Here is a 19423-nt window from a genome sequence, read left to right as displayed (position 1 = left end):
TTCAGGGTTTTTTATTTTATTCTTTTTTGCAAAAGTCTTAAACAGCAGAGGAGAAGTATGCATTGGAGATTTGTTACATTTATCATGATACATCATTCATAATAATAACTGAAAGGTCATCCTCTAGATTTTCATGACTTTGCAGAGAAGTACGTTTGACTGTCCTGATATTTTCCGTCCGAGTCCATTGCTTGAAGAGACTCAATTAAAACAAAAAATGCTTTTGAGAGATTGGCTAGATTATTGAAAATGGCATACTGTGAAGATAACTTAAGTGTATTATCATTAACAGAATACCAACTTAAGGAAATTAAGATTTCTGCTAATAGTCTTGTCTTCCACCTCCCACCGCCGTCAACTTGCAGCCGTTCTCAGATTCCTGTCTGCTTTAACCCTGAGCTTGGGGCTGTCTTAGAGCTTGTGTTTTAGTTTGTTTTGAGTGGGTCACCCATTTCCATTAAGATGAAGACTGAACAGGAGCAGTTGGGATTTGCTAGTCATCCTAAATCATATTAGAATTACCTGACCCTTGATACTCTGACCAAAGAGACCGGAACAGGCTATCAGTTATATTGGAGCCACACACTCCTGCAACAGCAGTAAAAATAGGTGGGTAGGAGGCTCTGTAGACTGGAGCTTTTCATGTTTAGGCTCAGATGTTTGTCTCTGGGGGATTCAAACCTGGATATACTCAGGAATGCACATACACAGAAATTAAAGGACTGTAAAAAGGTGATTCACGTGATTTCAGCTATTCTCACTGCTAAGTTTTTTCACTTGCCTATGGAATAAACCACCCATGCCTTGCTTAAGGGTACAATAGTAAGCATCAAGTTAACTTACTTGTGTTATTGTTTTGGGGTGGGGATTTTTTTGTTTGTTTGTTTTTTAGTAGGCTCCAGTTATTCTTTGTTACTTAGTAGGTGCAGTAGCTTCTCTTTCTTTCTCTTTCCTTTTATAGAAAGAAAGGAATTGACTGAGCAGCCTCCGGTTATTTCTACTGATGAGTTCAAAAACTTGTTAAAACTTACAAGAGAATGTATTCTGGAGCTGTGCAACGCTAGTTTTCCTAAACCTGTTCTACAGAAGGTTGCCAATAAAACTAGGTCATGCACTGTGACTTCTGGTAAGTACCGTTATTTAGAAAATATACTGCTTATTCTCTTTTGATGTATTTTCATACCTGTTGTCAATATCTTACTAAAAGAAGGAGAATCTCTTACCAAAAGAGGGAAAAATAGAAGGAAAAGTGAGGTAGCTTTCTAGGCTTTTTTTCAAACTGAAATTACTCTCGCATTAACTATTTCCTTCCTTTTCCTTGACAAAAAAAATTGTGCAGAAAACAATTCTGATCACAGCACGAGGCAGATTTTGCTTATATTTATATACTTTTATATATATATAATGGAATATATAAATATAGGAGTATATATAAGTATATATATTTCTTTAAAGAATAAGATTCTTTACTGCTATTAAGGGTTATCCACCATATATTTCTTGCAGAATCTGATTTAATGGAGCCAAATCCATTGGAGTGGCCAGAAAGACATGTTCTTCAGAATATGGAAAACTTTGAAAAAAACAAACAAAAAATGAGGTAATGGTTAAAGATTGGAGATTTTCTTTGTAGTGGCCATTGAACATCGCTCTAAAGGAACTGTATATGTTGATAGCCATTTTGTAAACTGTTTTCAAATATATTGATAATCTTTCAGAGGAAACATTGCTTAAGGCTAAAACTAAGTTTCTGTCAATTGCCAAAGGTGTATTTTCTTGGTTTTTAAAGTAGTAGTGTTTTGATTTTCATTGACAAAACGCAGCTGAAAGTTAGGTAAAAGTAACATAGTTCCAAAACTAAATTACCAAGGTGGCACCACTAGAAAATAGTACCCATAGTAGAAAAACATACTTTTTTTTTCTCCCAATGTGCCCTGGGACATAAATAATAAAGATAGTACAGCAGTTTTTGTCAGCATGTACAATGTATTTTTAATCTCGTATTTCCTAAATAGTCAGGACTTAGTATCAGATCTCATGTAATTTTAATGTAGAAGATCCTATTGGTTTTATGTTTGAAATTTATATTTAGTTTTGTTTTTCCTTCAGTGCTGTTTAAATGAAACCTGTAGACCTTTATGTCACTTAATACAGCCTATTGATTTCAGTTTAGCTCTCACTTTTGTGTAAGTGCTGGGTCTTAACATTTTTGCTGACAGACCTTTAGAGCCAGGTGTCCAACTGCCTTTTTCTTAGTTACTTCCACCCCGTTTCTGTCTTTCAAATACCATGGCCTAGATTGGAGTTCTGCATGTCAGACATTATCATGTTAGATCTCTGCTTTCTCATGGGTGGTATTATTGTTGTTGATGTTGTTGGCTTTGTTTCTCAAACAGGTAAAGTCCTTCCTTCTAATTAGCTTTTGAAAAGCTTCCTGAAGGATCTTTCTGTTTCGTAGTCAGTTACTGTTTCTTTCATTGTATTCTGAACTGGCTATCTTCTGCTTATCCTGAATCAGTGTACAGCATATTGCTTAACAGTAGAAAAGAGAGAACTTTGCTATACTTGATTGAGGACACTAAAAAAAAAAAAAAAAGTGGAGAGTTGCATGCAGCAGTGGCTTTATGGTTCCTTTGCTGTATATTGTATGTCTTTTTTTTTTTTTTTTTTAAAAACAGGAATTAATTTTTGATCTTACAGGTCCATAAATGGGAAAAAAAGGGATGAATAATGTTCTTCCCATGTTGTATTTCATAACTAAGCTATAAAATCTTGAAGAAATTGCTTTCTTCAGTAGGATGGTAGAGAATTTGCATCAAACATACTTTATCATGAACATTCGTGTAAATGTTCCCAAGGAGCAACCTTGTTCAGTTTACATTGGAAATATGTTTAATTACTCCAGACTAGCAGTGATTTTTTTTTTTTTTTTTTTTTTTTTTAATACAACACGGTTACTACATTGAAAAGAAAAAAAATAATTCTTATATTGGTCTTTTTTTTTCTTTTCATTTTTTCAGAGTTTCTATGTTTGCACATTCATCTGAGCAATTGCTGGGGTATAAAGACAGCCAACGGGAGTCATTGACATTGCTCGATGCTAAAGAATTACTGAAATATTTCACACCAGAAGGGCTACCAGTTGGTGATCTTCAGCCACTACAAATTCCCAAACGGTATGCATCCAGCATATTGAAACCACTGAAGACCATACTCAGAACTGACGTAGGGGAATGTAAACAATGGCTGAATGAAAGTCTCAGAGTGGCCTAACTGGATTTGACTTTGTAACTTGCAACATCCTTGCATCACATGCCTGCCAGTGAAATCAGCTGTTAAGGTCCTCCAGTTGGTCTTGCTATTTAGTTCTTTCAGAATCTGAAGTGGCCAGAGATGATGATGTTGGTCTTATGCATTTAAATAACAAAATAATCACCTGATGCGCAAAAGTGTGCCAGTAGACCTTTGCCATGGCTATGCTACAAGCTGCCGCCACCATACATGTCCATTTCCAAAAGAGTATTTCTAGCAAAGCAGAAGTTAACTGTGAGAGAACTTTAATTTTATTGGTGTGATTTCTTTCATTCAGTGGAGGGGAGACTAGGTGGGAAGACAAAGTGTAAAAAGGGCAATAGCTGAGCCTATTTAACTGTGTTTGTCTCGTGGCATGCTGGCCCAGCATTCCTATCAATACTCTTATGTGATAAAGTGCTCCTTAAAGGAAGCTTGTCTACTCTGACTTCTTTGCAAGTATTCATCCTTAGTGTGTCTGCTGGTAAGTATTAGTGTATTAACCACTGCTTTTTCAGCAGGAGGATTGATACAAGGAGTTAATGGAGTGATTTTCAGGATCTGAACATGTTAAAGTAAGGCCAACCTATACAAGACTCAGATAGCGTTTGTACAAGCAGAACCTATACTATTTGTGCAGTGTGTCATAGACTGCTAGGTAAGCAAGACAATCTTTGCAGTCAGTAGAGTTATATTTGTTGACCTTTTTAGTGTTGGATAATAGAATGTGTAATGGAATTATTGGATACAGCCCTCGATCCTTTTTTAAACTTCATTATATGCAATAAATTAAGAGGGCTTGTGGAGAGGGAAAGGTTCTGTAGGATTTTGGCGACTTCTGTAACATTGGAGTTTTGAAACTAACTTAAAGATGTTCTGAGTGGAGAATTCAAGCAAGTTAGAAAATACGCAGTGAAGACTGAGAGTCTCCTACAGAGTTGTTAGTTAATGAGTGCAGATGATTTAGGATTTTGGCTATAATGTAAAATATTTTCATTCCAATTAGTTGTGTGGGAAGGAAGTGAATAATTTGTTCACTACAAAAATGTTTTCTTAATCCCTGATTTTTCAAAAGCCTCCAGAGAAGCTTTATAGCATAGAATACTTTGATTCTCTTGAATGATTTGCTTTGAGCTATAGCTGAGTGAGATCTGAATTTGAGGGGGTTTGCCCCAGTTTGCTTAGATTTCTGCCAATTATTATGAGAAAGTATGATGATGAAAACTTTGCTTTGTAGTACATTAATGTGAGTCTCTCTCATAATACTCAGAGATCTTGGATATCTAAGGGAAGTATAAAGCCAAAATCAAGATACTAGATAATAAAGCAGACTAAATGTTTTTGCTTGAAGGCTACAAGGTCTGCCAATGACTTATACTGTACGTATGTATTCTGCTTCGTCTAAAAAGAAAACAAAAAACCTATGAAAATCCATAGCTAGACTGGGAGATGGTGAACCATTCCCTTTCTGACATACCAGGTTGCTGTTACTGTTGTGTCCGGCAGAACTCTGTACTCCTAGCTGCTCGCTCCTGTAGCAGGTGCTCTGACTAGATTCTCTGGAATAATTAGCAGCTTTGCACAGTAGATGTTCAAGCACAGTGACTACAGACCCAAAGATTTTCCTGACCAACAGAAGGAAAAAACAGATTTTATGAGAGACTAGTGAATTAAAGGAGTTTTCACTTGTTTTCTATGTTTGAGCTTAAATAGAGGTTTGATAGATTAGAGTTTTGGCTGACAGTCTTTCTAAATGACCATCTTGCTAGATTCAGTATCACATCTTTCCTGGATGGTTTTCCCAGATAATTTTTCCAGTGGTACTGGTGCAGAGACAGTTTATGTGAATAAAACTTGAAGCAATGTGTAAGTTTCAGATACTGCTACATCTTGCCTTCATCTCTTCGCCTCCTTAGAGATAATTGGGATGTGACTTTACAGGGTATGCTAGGACCTGGCAGCAAGCTCTTTCTGTCTGTCTTGCTGTGGCTTATTCTGTTGAAATACTTTCAAAGTCACTCATATGATTTAGTTGCAGAGAATTACTAGCTGGAATTCAAATATCACAGGAGGCAAGCAATTAGTTATGAAGCCTGGGAAAGGTGACTGTTAGGTGAGACAACAACTTGAAGCTAAAGGGAAGGAATTCACTGATTATAGCACTGGATTGAGAAATGGGAGATCAGTTCCCGGTTCCTCTCAGTTCATTCTGCTACTCAGGTGCCCCATTGTGAAATGGGGTTATAGTTGCCTGGTTTTATTGATAAATTATTTGGAGCAGTTAAAATAGATCTATGTTTTTTTCCTTTCAGTGAAAATGCATTCCTTTTGACACCAGAGCTTACTCCTCGGAAACTCAGAGGTTTGCCTTTTGAAAAAGCAGCTGGATGCCATTATCATGGACTTGAGTAAGTTTTCTGGCTTCTTTTCCCAAAATTATTTTTCAGCTTCTGGTCAAGGTATAATTAGAAACATTTCAAGCAACATGAACATTAATTATGGAAAACTTTATGTATCCTTTTCCTTCCGCGGAACAACTTTGCACACGCCACCTCTCCCTTTCTTACCTTTATTTTATTCACTGGTTTAAATTGCAACACTCCTGTCTTGCTGGTAATGTGAAAACATTTATTTTTTTTTTCCTAAGTTGTACTGATTCTCAGTGTCTCTGAAAATTTTAATTCAGAATTAGAAGTGGCAGGGGGAAGAGGGTTCATTAGTACATATCAAGTCCCTGGAGCAGCACATGAGTGAACTACATACATAGTTTCTACTTTGATATTAAATTGTAGGCACTTTCAGACTAATAGTCATGAGGTTAATGACACCTGCTGTGAAGCTACCTGTATGTTCAGGGAACCTGAAAACAACACCAGCAGGCAAGTGTTAGTGGTAAGAATCTTCGAAAGGGTCAATATGGGTAGGACTGTATTTAGTCCCAGACAGCTAGCATTAGTTATTTGTCAAAGCTTCAGATGGGCAAGCATCATATAATGTAGCTGTATAAAAATAGTTTAGAAAAATATAAATATTGTAATTGAGGAGAAGAGGAAAAGGACATACACAAACGCTAGAGTAGATAATTCAGCATAACTCTTCCGTGTAGACAGACTCTTAGTCTTAACGCAGTATATATTAAGAAATGCAGTGGATACCAAGAGTAGGCAGTTTGGCCTTCATGCAAGTTTCTGCCGCCTCCTAAAATCGCATTTTCAGATTATCAGAATGTGACTAATGATACTGCTGGTATTTTTTTCCTATCAACTGCACAAATAGTTTGATTAAGCCTATGTTTAATATCTGGTAATTTTAGCCACGTTCTCTAGGGAAGTGAAGCAGTCATTCTATCTGTTGAGCTATCTGTTTCTTCTCTTTTTCTAAGTGGTAACTCACGAGCCTATTAGTCTTTAGATTAAGAGAGGCAACTGGGTAGATAGGAGAAATGCAGATTTGTCCTCCCAGGTGTGGGAAGAAAGCTGTTGGTATGTGGTAGCTTGCTGACCTGCCTGACCTCAGCGGGGAGTGTGCATGGGGATTCAAATTAGGCACGGCGTAGCTTGTGCCTCCTCTTCTCATAGGACAATATGACAGGTAGAGACCACAGGGAGGCCTGGATATTGTGGAGAGGAGGGAGACCCTGGCATATTAATGTTAAAGGGGAATGTGCTAGCAATAAGGGAGGGAAGCAGCAGAGTGAGATGGTAGAAACTAATGTGAAAGGGAGGAACCTACAGCTGTACAACCAGAATATATTGTAGCAAGATTATCATATGGTCTTTTGGAGCAGATGTGTTTTGTACCATGTAGTTGTGATTGCAGTTTCCATCTGCATAGCTGCTTGTGCTGGTTTTGGCTGGGGTAGAGTTAATTTTCTTCATAATAGTATGGGGCTATGTTTTGGATTTGTGCTGCAAACGGTGTTGATGACACAGGGATGTTTTTGTTACTGCTGAGCAGTGCTGACACAGAGTCAAGGCCTTTTCTGCTTCTCACACCACCCCACCAGCGAGCAGGCTGGGGGTGCACAAGAAGCTGGGAGGGGACACAGCCGGGACACCTGACCCCAACTGACAAAAGGGATATTCCACGCCATATGACGTCATGCTCAGCATATAAAGCTGGGGGAAGGAGGAGGAAGGGGGGGACGTTCAGGGTGATGGCATTTGTCTTCCCAAGTAACCGTTAGGTGTGATGGAGCCCTGCTTTCCTGGAGATGGCTGAACACCTGCCTGCCGATGGGAAGGAGTGAATGAATTCCTTGTTTTGCTTTGCTTGCATGCGCGGCTTTTGCTTTACCTATTAAACTGTCTTTATCTCAACCCACAAGTTTTCTCACTTTTACTCTTCTGATTCTCTCCCCCATCCCACGGGGGGGGGTGGGGGGGGGAGGTGAGCGAGTGGCTGTGTGGGGCTTAGTTGTTGGCTGGGGTTAAACCACGGCAGCTGTTTTAAGGTATCTTTCAGAACAATACACTAGTACAAAGGAAAAAAGTTTTGGAGATTATATGATAGTCAAAAGTAAGTTGTTCTGTTTTTGTTCTGGTTGTAATAAAGCAGAGACTTTCTCTCACAGATTTCTTGCCAATTTCAATTTTAGATATTGTCTCGATAACAGAAGAGCCTTAGAGAGAGATGTGGGATATGCTGAACTTCAAACTCGTCTTATTCGCTATGAAACTCAGACTACTTGCACCAAAGAGTGCTGCCCTGTGCCGGTTGTCTTGAGCCCTCTCCCATCTCCCGCAGTCTTGTCAGAGCCTGGAAGTGTCCCTGATGGAGAGTCTTTACAAAGCGAATTCAAAACAGAGGCATCAAGGCTAAAACGCAGATCAAAAGACCCGGATTGCTTTTATCCCAAGAAAAGGTAATGCACTGAATAAAATAAATCTTTAGCATGAAATACTTCAGTAGTCGTTTGTGAAATGCATCTTTTCTTTCATCTCAAAATGTTTTTAGTGAAGCTATCTAGACAAATGTTCTAGTTGTTTAATCCTCTTCGGTAGGTTCATTTTTTTTCCTCAAGTGTGACCTCTCACTGATAGCATTAGATTAATCAAAACCATGCAGCACAGGCACCTTTTATTTAAGAGATTTGGGGTTGTATCTTGCAAAGTCTCAAGTGCCTTTGAAAAGATGACAGATAGCCTCATCTATCTGGACCGAAACTGTCAGTGCTGGTGCAGTACGAATAAACAACTAAAGGTTTAGAAAGGCAAGCACTGTACAAACAGAATAATTGAATTCCTAATCCAAAGGACTGCTGGTATAAGATGACCTACCAAAATTCAAACACTGTCAGCCTTGTTTATTAAAGTCTTTTCTGGAAGTCTAGTTTTTAAGGCTTCCCTTTGCACCTTGTCCTCACTCTGAAGATGCAAACTCTTTGTGTCAATAAAAAATAACTGCTATGTTACACTACTTCTGAATTCACTTTTTACTGTAATACTTCACTTCTTCCTTCTTTCCAGTTTGATACTGTTTGCAATCTAATCACAGTAAGCCTTTAACAGAGGTATGGTTTTAGGAGTATCCTTATCTTTTGCAGCTTACTGAATAGTTAGAAAAGAAGATGTGATTGTACTTAGCACGTCATAAACTGGAGTTTCAGAATTACTAACACTCTTACAGTTGAAGGATCAAGCATTCCAATGTTCAAGTAGAATTGTAATGCCCAACTTCCCATAGTTAAAGATGAGTTGCGACATTCCTGTAGGGCCAAAAGAAATTAGATAGTTTCAAGAAGTTTTGTCTTATCCTGAGACTGGAGGCCAGCAACCTCTGCTCTTCCTAGCTATCTAGATGAAGGGTCCACAGGCAAAACTACCCCTTCTTCAAATGAATTTTCTCTTAGTTATCTTGTTTCTTCAGTTCGTTTCTAGACATTTTTAATCAGAGGCGCAATGGGTCTACGCATCAGAGGCCAAATCAATCAGTAAAGTGTTCTTCTAATACAAAAAATGTTACCTAATAGAATCCTGTCTGCTCTTTTCAGATGCTGTTTGCAGGAATGTACAGTACTTAATACTCTTAGCAGCAGCCTCTATAGCAGAAACAAAGGCACCAAAAGAGTCAGCACAAAATCTAAAAGTTCTTCTAATTGTTTGTGTTTTGTTTTGTTTTTTTTCTTTCCAGGCTAACCAAATCTGAGAGTACAGATTCCCTCCTCTCTCAGGCAAGCGGAAGTAGTGGGAGTCACTATACAGTTGCTGTAACGAGGAAGCGCTCTGAAAGATCAGTTTCTTTAGCTTCGATGCCATTGAAACAGCCTGGTCAACCCCACAAAGTAACCACTAAGGTTGGCTCAGCAAGTTGCGTAAGTGCAACCGAATCAGGGACTTCAAAGCCTGCTAAGGAATCAAGATCCCAGAAACATACAAGGGTAAAGGTCTATGTTGTCTGCTTAGTGAAAAAGCATCTGCTTAACTTCTTTCCATGTGACTTGATTTTTTTTTTAAAATTTTTTAACTCAAAGTGAACTGTCTTCATCTCTATTTGTTATTATTAAATTTCATTCTGTCCACTTGTGTAAGTGAATCCTGAAGGCACTGAGGAGAGTGCTGCAGAAGCAAGGAGTGAAAAAGTATGTAAGGGGTATTATATCATGCCCAGGGAATTAAGGCTGAGAGAGATAACAACTAAGAAGAAAAAAGGTGGGAATGGATATCAATGAATAGGAGTTATGAAATGTAGAAAATCAATATAAAACCGAAAGGCACCAAAGAAGTATCTGTGCTGGAAGGGTCAAAGCCATTGTGGAAGAACAGACTATTCTGAGAATAAAAAGATACTCCAGTAGTTGTACAAGTCCATTAATTGGGACAACATTTAAATACTCTGGTGCAATAATGTTTAATTAATAGATATATATATTAGGAATGCCACTTTTAAAATACAGTACACAAAACTGTTTCTGGCTTGGTGATACTAATTTTAAATTAATCCCAGGGTGCTAGAGAGGACACTGCATGAATGTTGATGTCGTACTGTCAAAGGCAAGTTGGGATGACCCAAGTAAGCATAAATTCGTGTGACTCATTCAGACCTACAGCAAAGTTTAAACATCTCTGATAAAAAGAATGTCAGAGTAAATTTTCTAATCTGACTGTAGTGTCTGATTTGTTTTTTTATTATTTTTTTAATATGGATGTGTCAAACAAGGGAATATCAATATAAAGAAAAGTTATATTTTTTTATATATGTACATATAGTATTTTGGAGAAGAGAAAACCCAAGCCATTACCAATTTTCTTCTGTCTTCCAAGCCCCATGTGAATATTCACTGATCCTTTACATTGTTTTCACATGTAAGCATTTCCTTAATTCTGGAGATGAAGGAAATGGAAATAGATTGTTAAATAACTCTGCCCAAATTTGGTCAGGGACTCGATGGCATTTAGCCAATGGATTAAAGACAGAGGCAAGATCAAAAAAAATCAGGTGTTCTATTTTTTTTTTTCCCTTCCCTTGGACAATTTTTCATGCCAATAATTGGGATGAACTTTTGAGTGTGTTTCTATTGTTTCCAAGATGCTGAAGGAGGTAGTTGCTAAGACTCTTCAAAAACATGGAATTGCAGAGGATCACAAGTGCTTTGCATCATGCAGCCAGCGTCTATTTGAGATATCAAAGTTCTACTTAAAGGTAACTAGAAGACACACTTTTACAGTTGTTTGTTCTTAGTTAAGTGAATCCATTCCTGAATAAAACTTGAGATGGACTGTGGGATATTCAGACTTGATTAAGCTAATATTTCCTAGTGGTGTGTTAGTAGTGTGTGAAGTGTGTGGATAAACCTTTGGACTTGTTGTCAAATGCAGAACCTAGTTTTACAGTATATTTTCGTGGTTGTATATTTGCTTTTAAACCTTATAAAGCAGTAGTCTTTTATGTGAGATAACATGTTAAAGCAGTGGTCTGTTAGGTAAGGTCATGCTTATATTATATTGCTTCCTTAGCTGTTGTAGCTATCTCCCAGCCATAGCTGTGACAGCTCAGCTTCTCCCTTGTTCTAAGGGAGAACAATAGGTAGCTTACACAACTTATTCAGAAATTCTAGTTCCCTGACATGCTCACAGAAGTCATTGTAAATGCATTGTAAATGTCTATCTAACTATCTAACACATACTGACTTGGCAGCACCATGTAGAATTGGATCAACCTCATTTTTAGGAGATGAGAATTCTTTCCACAATACCTAGGAGACTGTGAGTCAATGCTTAAGCCCATGTTACTTAGTCTGGGCACAAAATCCAGTTAAATTACAGGGTGTTTAAAAGCTGTTGCTCACAAGCTGAGCTGCTGTTTCTGTTCATTTGCATGCGTTTAGCCTACCACTATTTGTGAACTAACTCAGTTTAGTCAACTTCAGTAAAGGTCATTTAAGCTAAATGAAGTTGCAGTTGAAGAGTTGAATGCTTACATAGACAATTAGAACATCTTGCCGCTGAGCACAAACTTCTTAAATAATTAGAACACAGTTGCACAGTCATTCTGTAAGCACTCCCAAAGTCTCCCTGAAATAAGCCCTGAAGGAATATCTTCTAATCCAAAATCAGAAAGAGCTGCGTGTAGGGATCAGCGAGTACAGCAAATCAGATGGGTTCACGGTTCCATTCCAAGTAGAAGAGCAAAAGGAGGAGTACTGCAGTGATCCTGTCCTTCGAAAGCTGATCTAGAGAGAGGTGTAGCAGGGTTTTGTTCTCCTGAACTGTCTTGCAGCCCCAAGTCTGTAGGAGCCCTTTGAATCCTTTTCTGTGCTGTGTGCAGAAGCATGATACAATAGGTATCATTTTCCTTTGGAGACAAGTAGTAAATTAATTTTCTTAGTTTTCCTTTCTCCTTAGGCAAAGTTGTGTGCTTGCTTTGTTTAAGACAGTGGATTAGGTTGGAATAATTGGACTGCAAAACAGACAAGCCATTCTAGGTATTTCCTTTCTTGCACTGATTTTCTTCCTCCACGTCCTCTTCGCTGTTCTTTGCCAGAACTCTGTATTGCAATCTAAGCGCACATTTGATTTCCATGTTTATATAGAAACAAGATTTCAATCAAGACTGTAAGAACTTTGAATATCATTTAAAAAAAAAAATACATTTCTGGAAGCGTGCAGAAGGTTAGGAAAAGTGTGACTCAATCGTACACTTGAGTACTAGGTTTGGACTGCTGTAGAGAAAGCTGCAACCCATTGGAATAGATTTAGATTATTTCTTTAAAAAAAAAAGACCAACAAAGTCAAATAATTCTTCTGTGGTTCTGAACAAGGCGATAAAAGGGTAACACCCCCCCTGGTTATCAGGGCTCTTATAATCCAAATTAGAGTGAGCATATGAGTTTGCTGACTTCTGTGGCTTTGTGTTTCGTATTTAGGATCTTAAAACTTCTAGAGGACTTCTTGATGAAATGAAGAAAACGGCAAATAACAATGCTAAACAGGTAAGACCATTTGTTTATTTGTTCCTGTAACTAGCCAAGGCTAAATGTAGCTGTGGCAGCTTGGCTGTAGGATGGTTTAGTCCACAGCTTTAAGAGATGAGGAGACGTGTTCCTATGGCTGTGGGTCTCATTTCACTCTCTGATCTCACAAAAACTTCCTCTCAATCAGTAATCCCATGGCAAAATTTCCAGTTGCATATATTCAGGTTTTAGATGGTATTCTAGTTATAGCTGCCAATATGATGTGCCACAGTGAGAAATGGAAATGAAGGCAATAAATGTTTCCACATCGCTGGGAAAAAAAAAAAGGAGAGATGAGATTTTTCTTCATTTGAGAGAAGCCTGGATCATTAGGGATTCTTCTTTCCTTGTGTTGAAGGAAATAACACTTCTTTTCAAAGGTTAGGAAGCAATAAAGGGATCTATAAAAGGAAATAAATTTCTTAAAAGCAGCAATGGAAATTAGTAATTTTAAGCTTGGGAATAACTGTAAGCACAAGGGATATCAGATGAGCTTATTTGTGTGTAAGGTGGAACTTAGGTGAACAGTAGCACAGAGCAAATTAAGTAACTGATTTAAATTCTGAAAAACATGCTGAAGTGACTCCATGATTTTAAAAAAAAAAAGTATCGTGCATATTTACAGTACAGTTTTCAAAATGATAAATTAAATGGAAGGATTTGGACTGGGGTTGTTTAATAAGAAAACCCAGATTCTTAAGGAAAACTGCTAGATCCCCATGGAATTTATTCTACGAGAGCAGTATTTATTGTGTTCCGTACTGTGTTCCCTCGTGAATTGCTTCCTACAGATCACAAGGTTTCAAGAACTACATGGGTTGTGATGTTTGGTGTTGAACTGGGGTATCGTGCTGTTACACTTTCTCACCACCATCTTTGTCTGGGGAGGCCAGTTGGTAGTTTTATAGGAGTTTGCTGTTGGAAAAGAGGCATTAAAAGTGGGGATCTCTTAAGCTGGCCACCTCTCTCTGTATTAGAGAATACTTTGAAACTACCTTATAAAGAATATAATTACCCAGGACTAGTCAGTTGTCTGAACAGCTACACTGTTTGGGAAACAGCAGGAATAATGGTGGCAGACACAGCAGTGTACAAATTATTCTTTATCCTTTCTTTTACAGCTTTAGGAATTCTTTGTGCTGGAAATGCTAGCTGTTTAGCATTGTGTGTGCACCTTGTTGCTAGCACATGGAGAGAGTGGGGTGAAGTAGCTCAATTCAGAGGATCTAAAAATGCCTTTTTCTAAAGACAAAGCGTTCTGTAAAATTAAATACAATTCTTGGGTAAGGCTATATCCTCTCAGTTTATTAACACCTCTTTCTCCTTTTGAATGGATTACTTTTAAATCCTGTTCAGTAAACACCACACAGGTGGTGATAAAGGTGGTGATAACGAAAGAATTGATGAAGTCTGAGGTGTTCTTAACTTGCTTTCAAGAACTGGAGTTATGTAAATCGCTTGTTTTCACAGGTAATTGAATGGGTTTTGGAGAAGACTGGCGAGTAGAGGTACTGAGTGGGTGCCGTTCACACCTTCCTCGAAACTGTGGAGAGAGTGCACTTCCAATTGTAAGAAAAGCATTACACTGCTGAACACATGCACACACACATCTACACACCCGAAGGACTTTGGTCAGTGTAATTATATAGACTCAATTCTCAAGCACAGTAGCATGTTTTGAAACTTTTTATACTGAAAGTTTTAATTTTTTAAACAATTCAAATGAAAAAAGGTTTTATTTTATATGCATATTTATTGTGTTTTATTGTTAAAAGGAATATAGCTTGACTTGCTTTGATAAAGCTTTGTATGTTTTTCAACCCATATATTTGTTTTTATGTGAATAAAAACCCCACCAGATTTAATTTTAATAACAAAACTACTTTGTTTTACCTTTTTGCTTGAAGACCTCTATTCTATTTATTACTACTTGCTGTGGTATAAACAGCTGTTTACAGCGTCGACCGTTGACATTTTATAAAGTAATTAAGAGCAGTTCCTATTCTGCAGATGAAAGCAAACAGAATTTGAGTCACAATTATCTCTGTGTTGTAGCATAAGAAAAAAAAAAGAAAAAGCATGTCTTTTGAAACTTGATGCAAGGTCCCATTAAAAAAAGGATCATTGTTTTACAAGCTGAATTTCCGGTGTAATGTCATGTGTGCTCTTTGTGACACTCCTTAGAAACAATTCATAACAGAGTTCTGAGATTTCTTTTCATGGGGGAGGAGAAAATCAAAATGATAGCAGTAATGATGATTGCGAGAGCTGTGAAAGAGCTGGCATGCTATGATGAAAAGTAAGGGAAAGAACAATTTCTACCTGAGTTGCAAGCACAGTAAAATACTAAATTCCGCCTCAGTTTGCTTAAGTCTCAGGTGTGTACCTGGCTTGGACTAGTGTAATTATTCAAGTTAGTATTACGTTGAGGTGAGGAGTTTCTACCAAAACAAGTATGTTTCACAGTTTTCAGTGTAAGGGTTTCCTATTCATCATATAAACTAACATGATTAAAACTGATAGAGATGCAGTGTTATTGTTTGCTATATTCTCCTGGAAGGAAAATGGATTAAGCAATACTAATATGAATGAAATTTAGTATTATGAAAAAGTAATTGAAATAAACCATGTGTGGGTTAGACTAAATACTGTAAAAATCTACTCATTCTCTAAAAAGCCTTCCTGATTTTGTGATGTTATTCTTTGCTTAATTCTGTTTTGTGTAAAGCCAAGCCCTAAGGAGGTTTTTCGTGTCTAGCAGGATCTTGCGTTTAACTCTTCTGCTCCTTTGTTCCAATGTGTATCCTTCTCCTGAACTCTACAAGACCTCTTACATGTGGGTGTGTACTTGTTTTAACTGCACTCTGAGCGGCAGTAGGAGAGCTATGTAGCTGTTTTACTGTGGCAATGGGCTCTAGTGAGTACAGTGTGTGTCTTAGCCCAGGACAAACACAACTACTTAGGAGCGGGATTACGTTTGTCTGCAAAATGCCACACCCCCATAGCATCCAGGTTTTACTGATTTGATGAAATAGAAATGCAATGAAGGTAGATATTTAAATAATTACTTAACAAGTGCACGCACGAAATTGCTTTGATGTATTAATTACTGTGTATGGCTCACATTTCTTTGCATTCAAGGCAGAAAACAAGAAATTAATCAAGACATTAATCTTCCTTAACATCTAATATAGAATAAAGTAAGTTTCTCCTTCCAAATAGAGAGGAAAAGCCCTACGTTATAATCTCATATCTTCAGCCTGAATGCTGATACTTTTGTCCAAATACTAAAGCAAGCCACTGGAAGTTGTATTTCCTACTTAATTTGGGGGGGGTTATATACCTGTAATTACAAAAGCTTTGTAGTTAATAAATTATGCATAAGTTGATAAGCAAAAGTGCAGAAACTACGTTTCATGAAATACTTGAGGCTAGCTGCTATGAGCAAAGAAAATCCCTCTCAGGAAAGCAATTAATACTCTTTAACTGGCTTTCTTGATGAAAAACTATCTGCATGTATCTGTAGAAGGGCTTCTATAAAACGGTGCTTTTTTTAAAATTATTTTTTATTATTTTCTCATTCCTCTCTTACCTCTCTATGGTGTCCTTAGTGAGCCTTGGATTTAGATAACTTAACTATCTTATTTCTACTTCAAGTAGAACCCAATGGTTATTGTTTTCATTAATTCTGTAGACTCAAAGGCTGGCCTGAAATAATCAGCAGGAAAGCAGTTACGGAAACATAAGCATTTTGATGTATTGTTTGTTTGCATGATGCCCAGTGCTGAACTAATGCAATGCTGCCCGTGTCTCATTGACCCTTTGTTACTGTGTTGGGTTTTTTTTAGGGTAAGTGATAGCTAGTTTATTATCATGGCTTAATAACACTGTGCCCCATTTGAGTTGTGCTAACTGTCCTTGTCCATGGTCTTAAGCTACAAAAAAGCGTGCAAAATAATTTGACCTGGTCTACTGTAACAGCGCTTGTCCTGGTTTTGGCAGGGGTAGAGTTAATTTCCTTCCTAGTAGCTGGTACAGTGCTGTGTTTTGGATTTAGGATGAGAACAAAGTTGATAACGCACCGATGTTTCAGTTGTTGCTAGGTAATGCTTACACTAGTCAAGGACTTTTCAGCTTCCCATGCTCTACTGACTGAGAAGGCTGGAGGTGCACAAGAAGCTGGGAGGGGGCACAGCCAAACTGGCCAAAGGGACATTCCATACCATGTGACGTCATGCTCAGTACATCAACTGGGGAAAGCTGGCCGGGGGGGGCCACTGCTCGGGGACTGGCTGGGCATCGGTCGGCGGGTGGTGAGCAATTGCACTGTGCATCACTTGCTTTGTGTATTAATATTATTATTATCATATTATTATTACTATCATTTTATTTCAATTATTAAACTGTTTTTATCTCAACCCACGAGTTTTTCTCACTTGTGCTCTTCCAATTCTCTCCCCCATCCCACCGGGTGGGGGGAGTGAGCGAGCGGCTGCGTGGTGCTTAGTTGCCGACAGGTTAAACCACGACAGTCCTTTTTGGCGCCCAACGTGGGGCTCGAAGGGTTGAGATAATAACAGATTAACCGGAGTGTATTAAGGAACTTATATCTGTTAATAGTTGTGGGTCACAATGTTGGTTTCTCTGTTCTTGATATTGATTTGTATAATCTGCATCGCGCTCTTTTTCCTGCTGTACATGTTAAAGATTGGTGTTGGGTTTTGCAGTTTGCTGTGGTCTGCAGTGAATAGTGATGTCTCGCTTGTGAGGTTTGTTTTTAGAACATTGACCTTGATGTTAGTGTGGTATGTAGGTTTTGCAATGAAGCTGTTACTGTACCACAGATACCATTTCATGGAGACAACTAGCAATTACAGTGACTTTTCTGAGAGTTTTTTTATGGAGGAAATACAGAATGGCAGTGTCACTACTTTCCTCTATGATGTTTCCTCCTTCATTACAGTAACTTTTCAGTTACTGTAATCAACAGTATTTTGAACAGCCTTGGGTAGTTAAGATACTTCTATTGGTACTTCTTGGGAATATTGTTTCAGTTTTGTCTAAAGCTGATAAGCAATTTAAGAATATCATCCAGAGATCTGCCCCAAAGCCAAATAGTTATGAGTGGCAGGGTGTGTGGGACAAGATGGGCAAGTACCTAGGCCAATGGGCACCCCCAGTGTTTTGGAACTTCACCCCTGAGCAAGTGCAGAATCCTGAAGAGCTAGTAGAATATTTGGAAAAAGTATGCTGTCACCCTGGCAACTCCAGAGAGATGCAGATCATTGCAACGTGCTGGGGCCTGGCCCATGCCTGTTCAACACCATTCAGTACCCTCAAAGAGAAGAGAAGGTCTCTGGCTCTGACAGTAAAACAACAGGCCCTGCGGCCACTCAGACCCGGGCAACACGCCCTGTGGCTGAACCAAAGAACCAGCCTGTGCCGGTATCAGTCGCCCCTGTACACAAGAAGAAATCTTGGAAGCGAAAGTCAGCTCGTTTAGTAAGGGAGGAATAAGCTTCTTCTAAAAGAGAAGCGGAGGAAGAACTGTACGAATACCCTGGAGAAGGGCCATCATGAGAACGGGAGGAGGAGAGATGGCCATTGATCAGGGAGGAAGACGAGGAAGAACTCATAAACGAGGCAGTGACCACCCGATCTCTATCCCTGAGTGAGCTGCGAGACATACGAAAAGATTTCAGCCGTCGTCCAGGTGAGCATATTGTCACCTGGCTGCTCCAATGCTGGGATAATGGCGCCAGTAGCCTGGAATTAGAGGGTAGGGAAGCCAAGCAGCTGGGATCCCTTTCTAGGGAAGGGGGCATTAATAAAGTAATTGGAAAAGGGACACGAGTCCTCAGCCTTTGGAGGCGACTCTTGTCAAGCGTGAAGGAAAGGTATCCCTTTAAGGAAGATGTCATATGTCGCCCAAGCAAGTGGGCCACCATGGAGAAGGGTATCCAGTTTCTGAGAGAATTAGCTGTGCTGGAGGTGATTTATGATGACCTGAACAATGAACAACTATCCAAAGATCCAGACGAAGTCAAGTGCACACGACCCATGTGGCGGAAGTTTATAAGGAGCGCACCATCGTCATATGCCAACTCATTGGCAGTGATGACCTGGAAAGATGGAGAGGAACAAACAGTGGATGAATTGGCTAGTCAACTCCGGCAATATGAGGAAAGTCTCTCTTCCTCCCTCGTCTCGGCTATGGAAAAACTGTCCCGGGAGATCCAGCAACTCAAAGAGGATAGGTCCTACTCCTCACCTGTACGGACCAGTATCTCGGCTATCAGGAGTCAGCGTTCTTTTGCTCAAGAGAGAGAATATAAAGGGTACACACCACGGGGCACCCTATGGTTTTATCTGCGTGACCACAGAGAGGACATGAGGAAGGACAAAAGGACTGTCGTGGTTTAACCTCAGTCGGCAACTGAGCACCACCCAGCCACTCGCTCACTCCCCCCCACCCGGTGGGATGGGGGAGAGAATTGGAAGAGCACAAGTGAGAAAAACTCGTGGGTTGAGATAAAAACAGTTTAATAATTGAAATAAAATGATAGTAATAATAATATGATGTACTGAGCATGACGTCACAGGGTATGGAATGTCCCTTTGGCCAGTTTGGCTGTGCCCCCTCCCAGCTTCTTGTGCACCTCCAGCCTTCTCAGTCAGTAG

At 38.9% G+C, this 19423-nt stretch overlaps 1 protein-coding gene across 1 annotated transcript in view; it reads left to right on the top strand.

The window, feature by feature from the left end:
- MTBP (MDM2 binding protein) overlaps window positions 1-14473 on the top strand; it is a 28962-nt gene extending 14489 nt beyond the window's left edge. The window contains exons 14-22 of the mRNA XM_076328945.1: window positions 962-1126; window positions 1507-1600; window positions 3021-3176; window positions 5604-5699; window positions 7889-8155; window positions 9424-9670; window positions 10819-10932; window positions 12656-12721; window positions 14213-14473. Coding sequence (XP_076185060.1) covers window positions 962-1126; window positions 1507-1600; window positions 3021-3176; window positions 5604-5699; window positions 7889-8155; window positions 9424-9670; window positions 10819-10932; window positions 12656-12721; window positions 14213-14248 — 1241 coding nt within the window. The 3' untranslated portion in view covers window positions 14249-14473. The remainder of the gene's footprint in view (window positions 1-961; window positions 1127-1506; window positions 1601-3020; window positions 3177-5603; window positions 5700-7888; window positions 8156-9423; window positions 9671-10818; window positions 10933-12655; window positions 12722-14212) is intronic.
- The last annotated feature ends 4950 nt before the right edge of the window (window positions 14474-19423 follow it).

Source organism: Aptenodytes patagonicus, chromosome 2, assembly GCF_965638725.1.
Source record: "Aptenodytes patagonicus chromosome 2, bAptPat1.pri.cur, whole genome shotgun sequence".
Lineage (NCBI taxonomy): Eukaryota > Metazoa > Chordata > Aves > Sphenisciformes > Spheniscidae > Aptenodytes > Aptenodytes patagonicus.
Note: the sequence above shows the minus strand (reverse complement) of the source record. Positions and strands in the feature narration are given on the sequence as shown.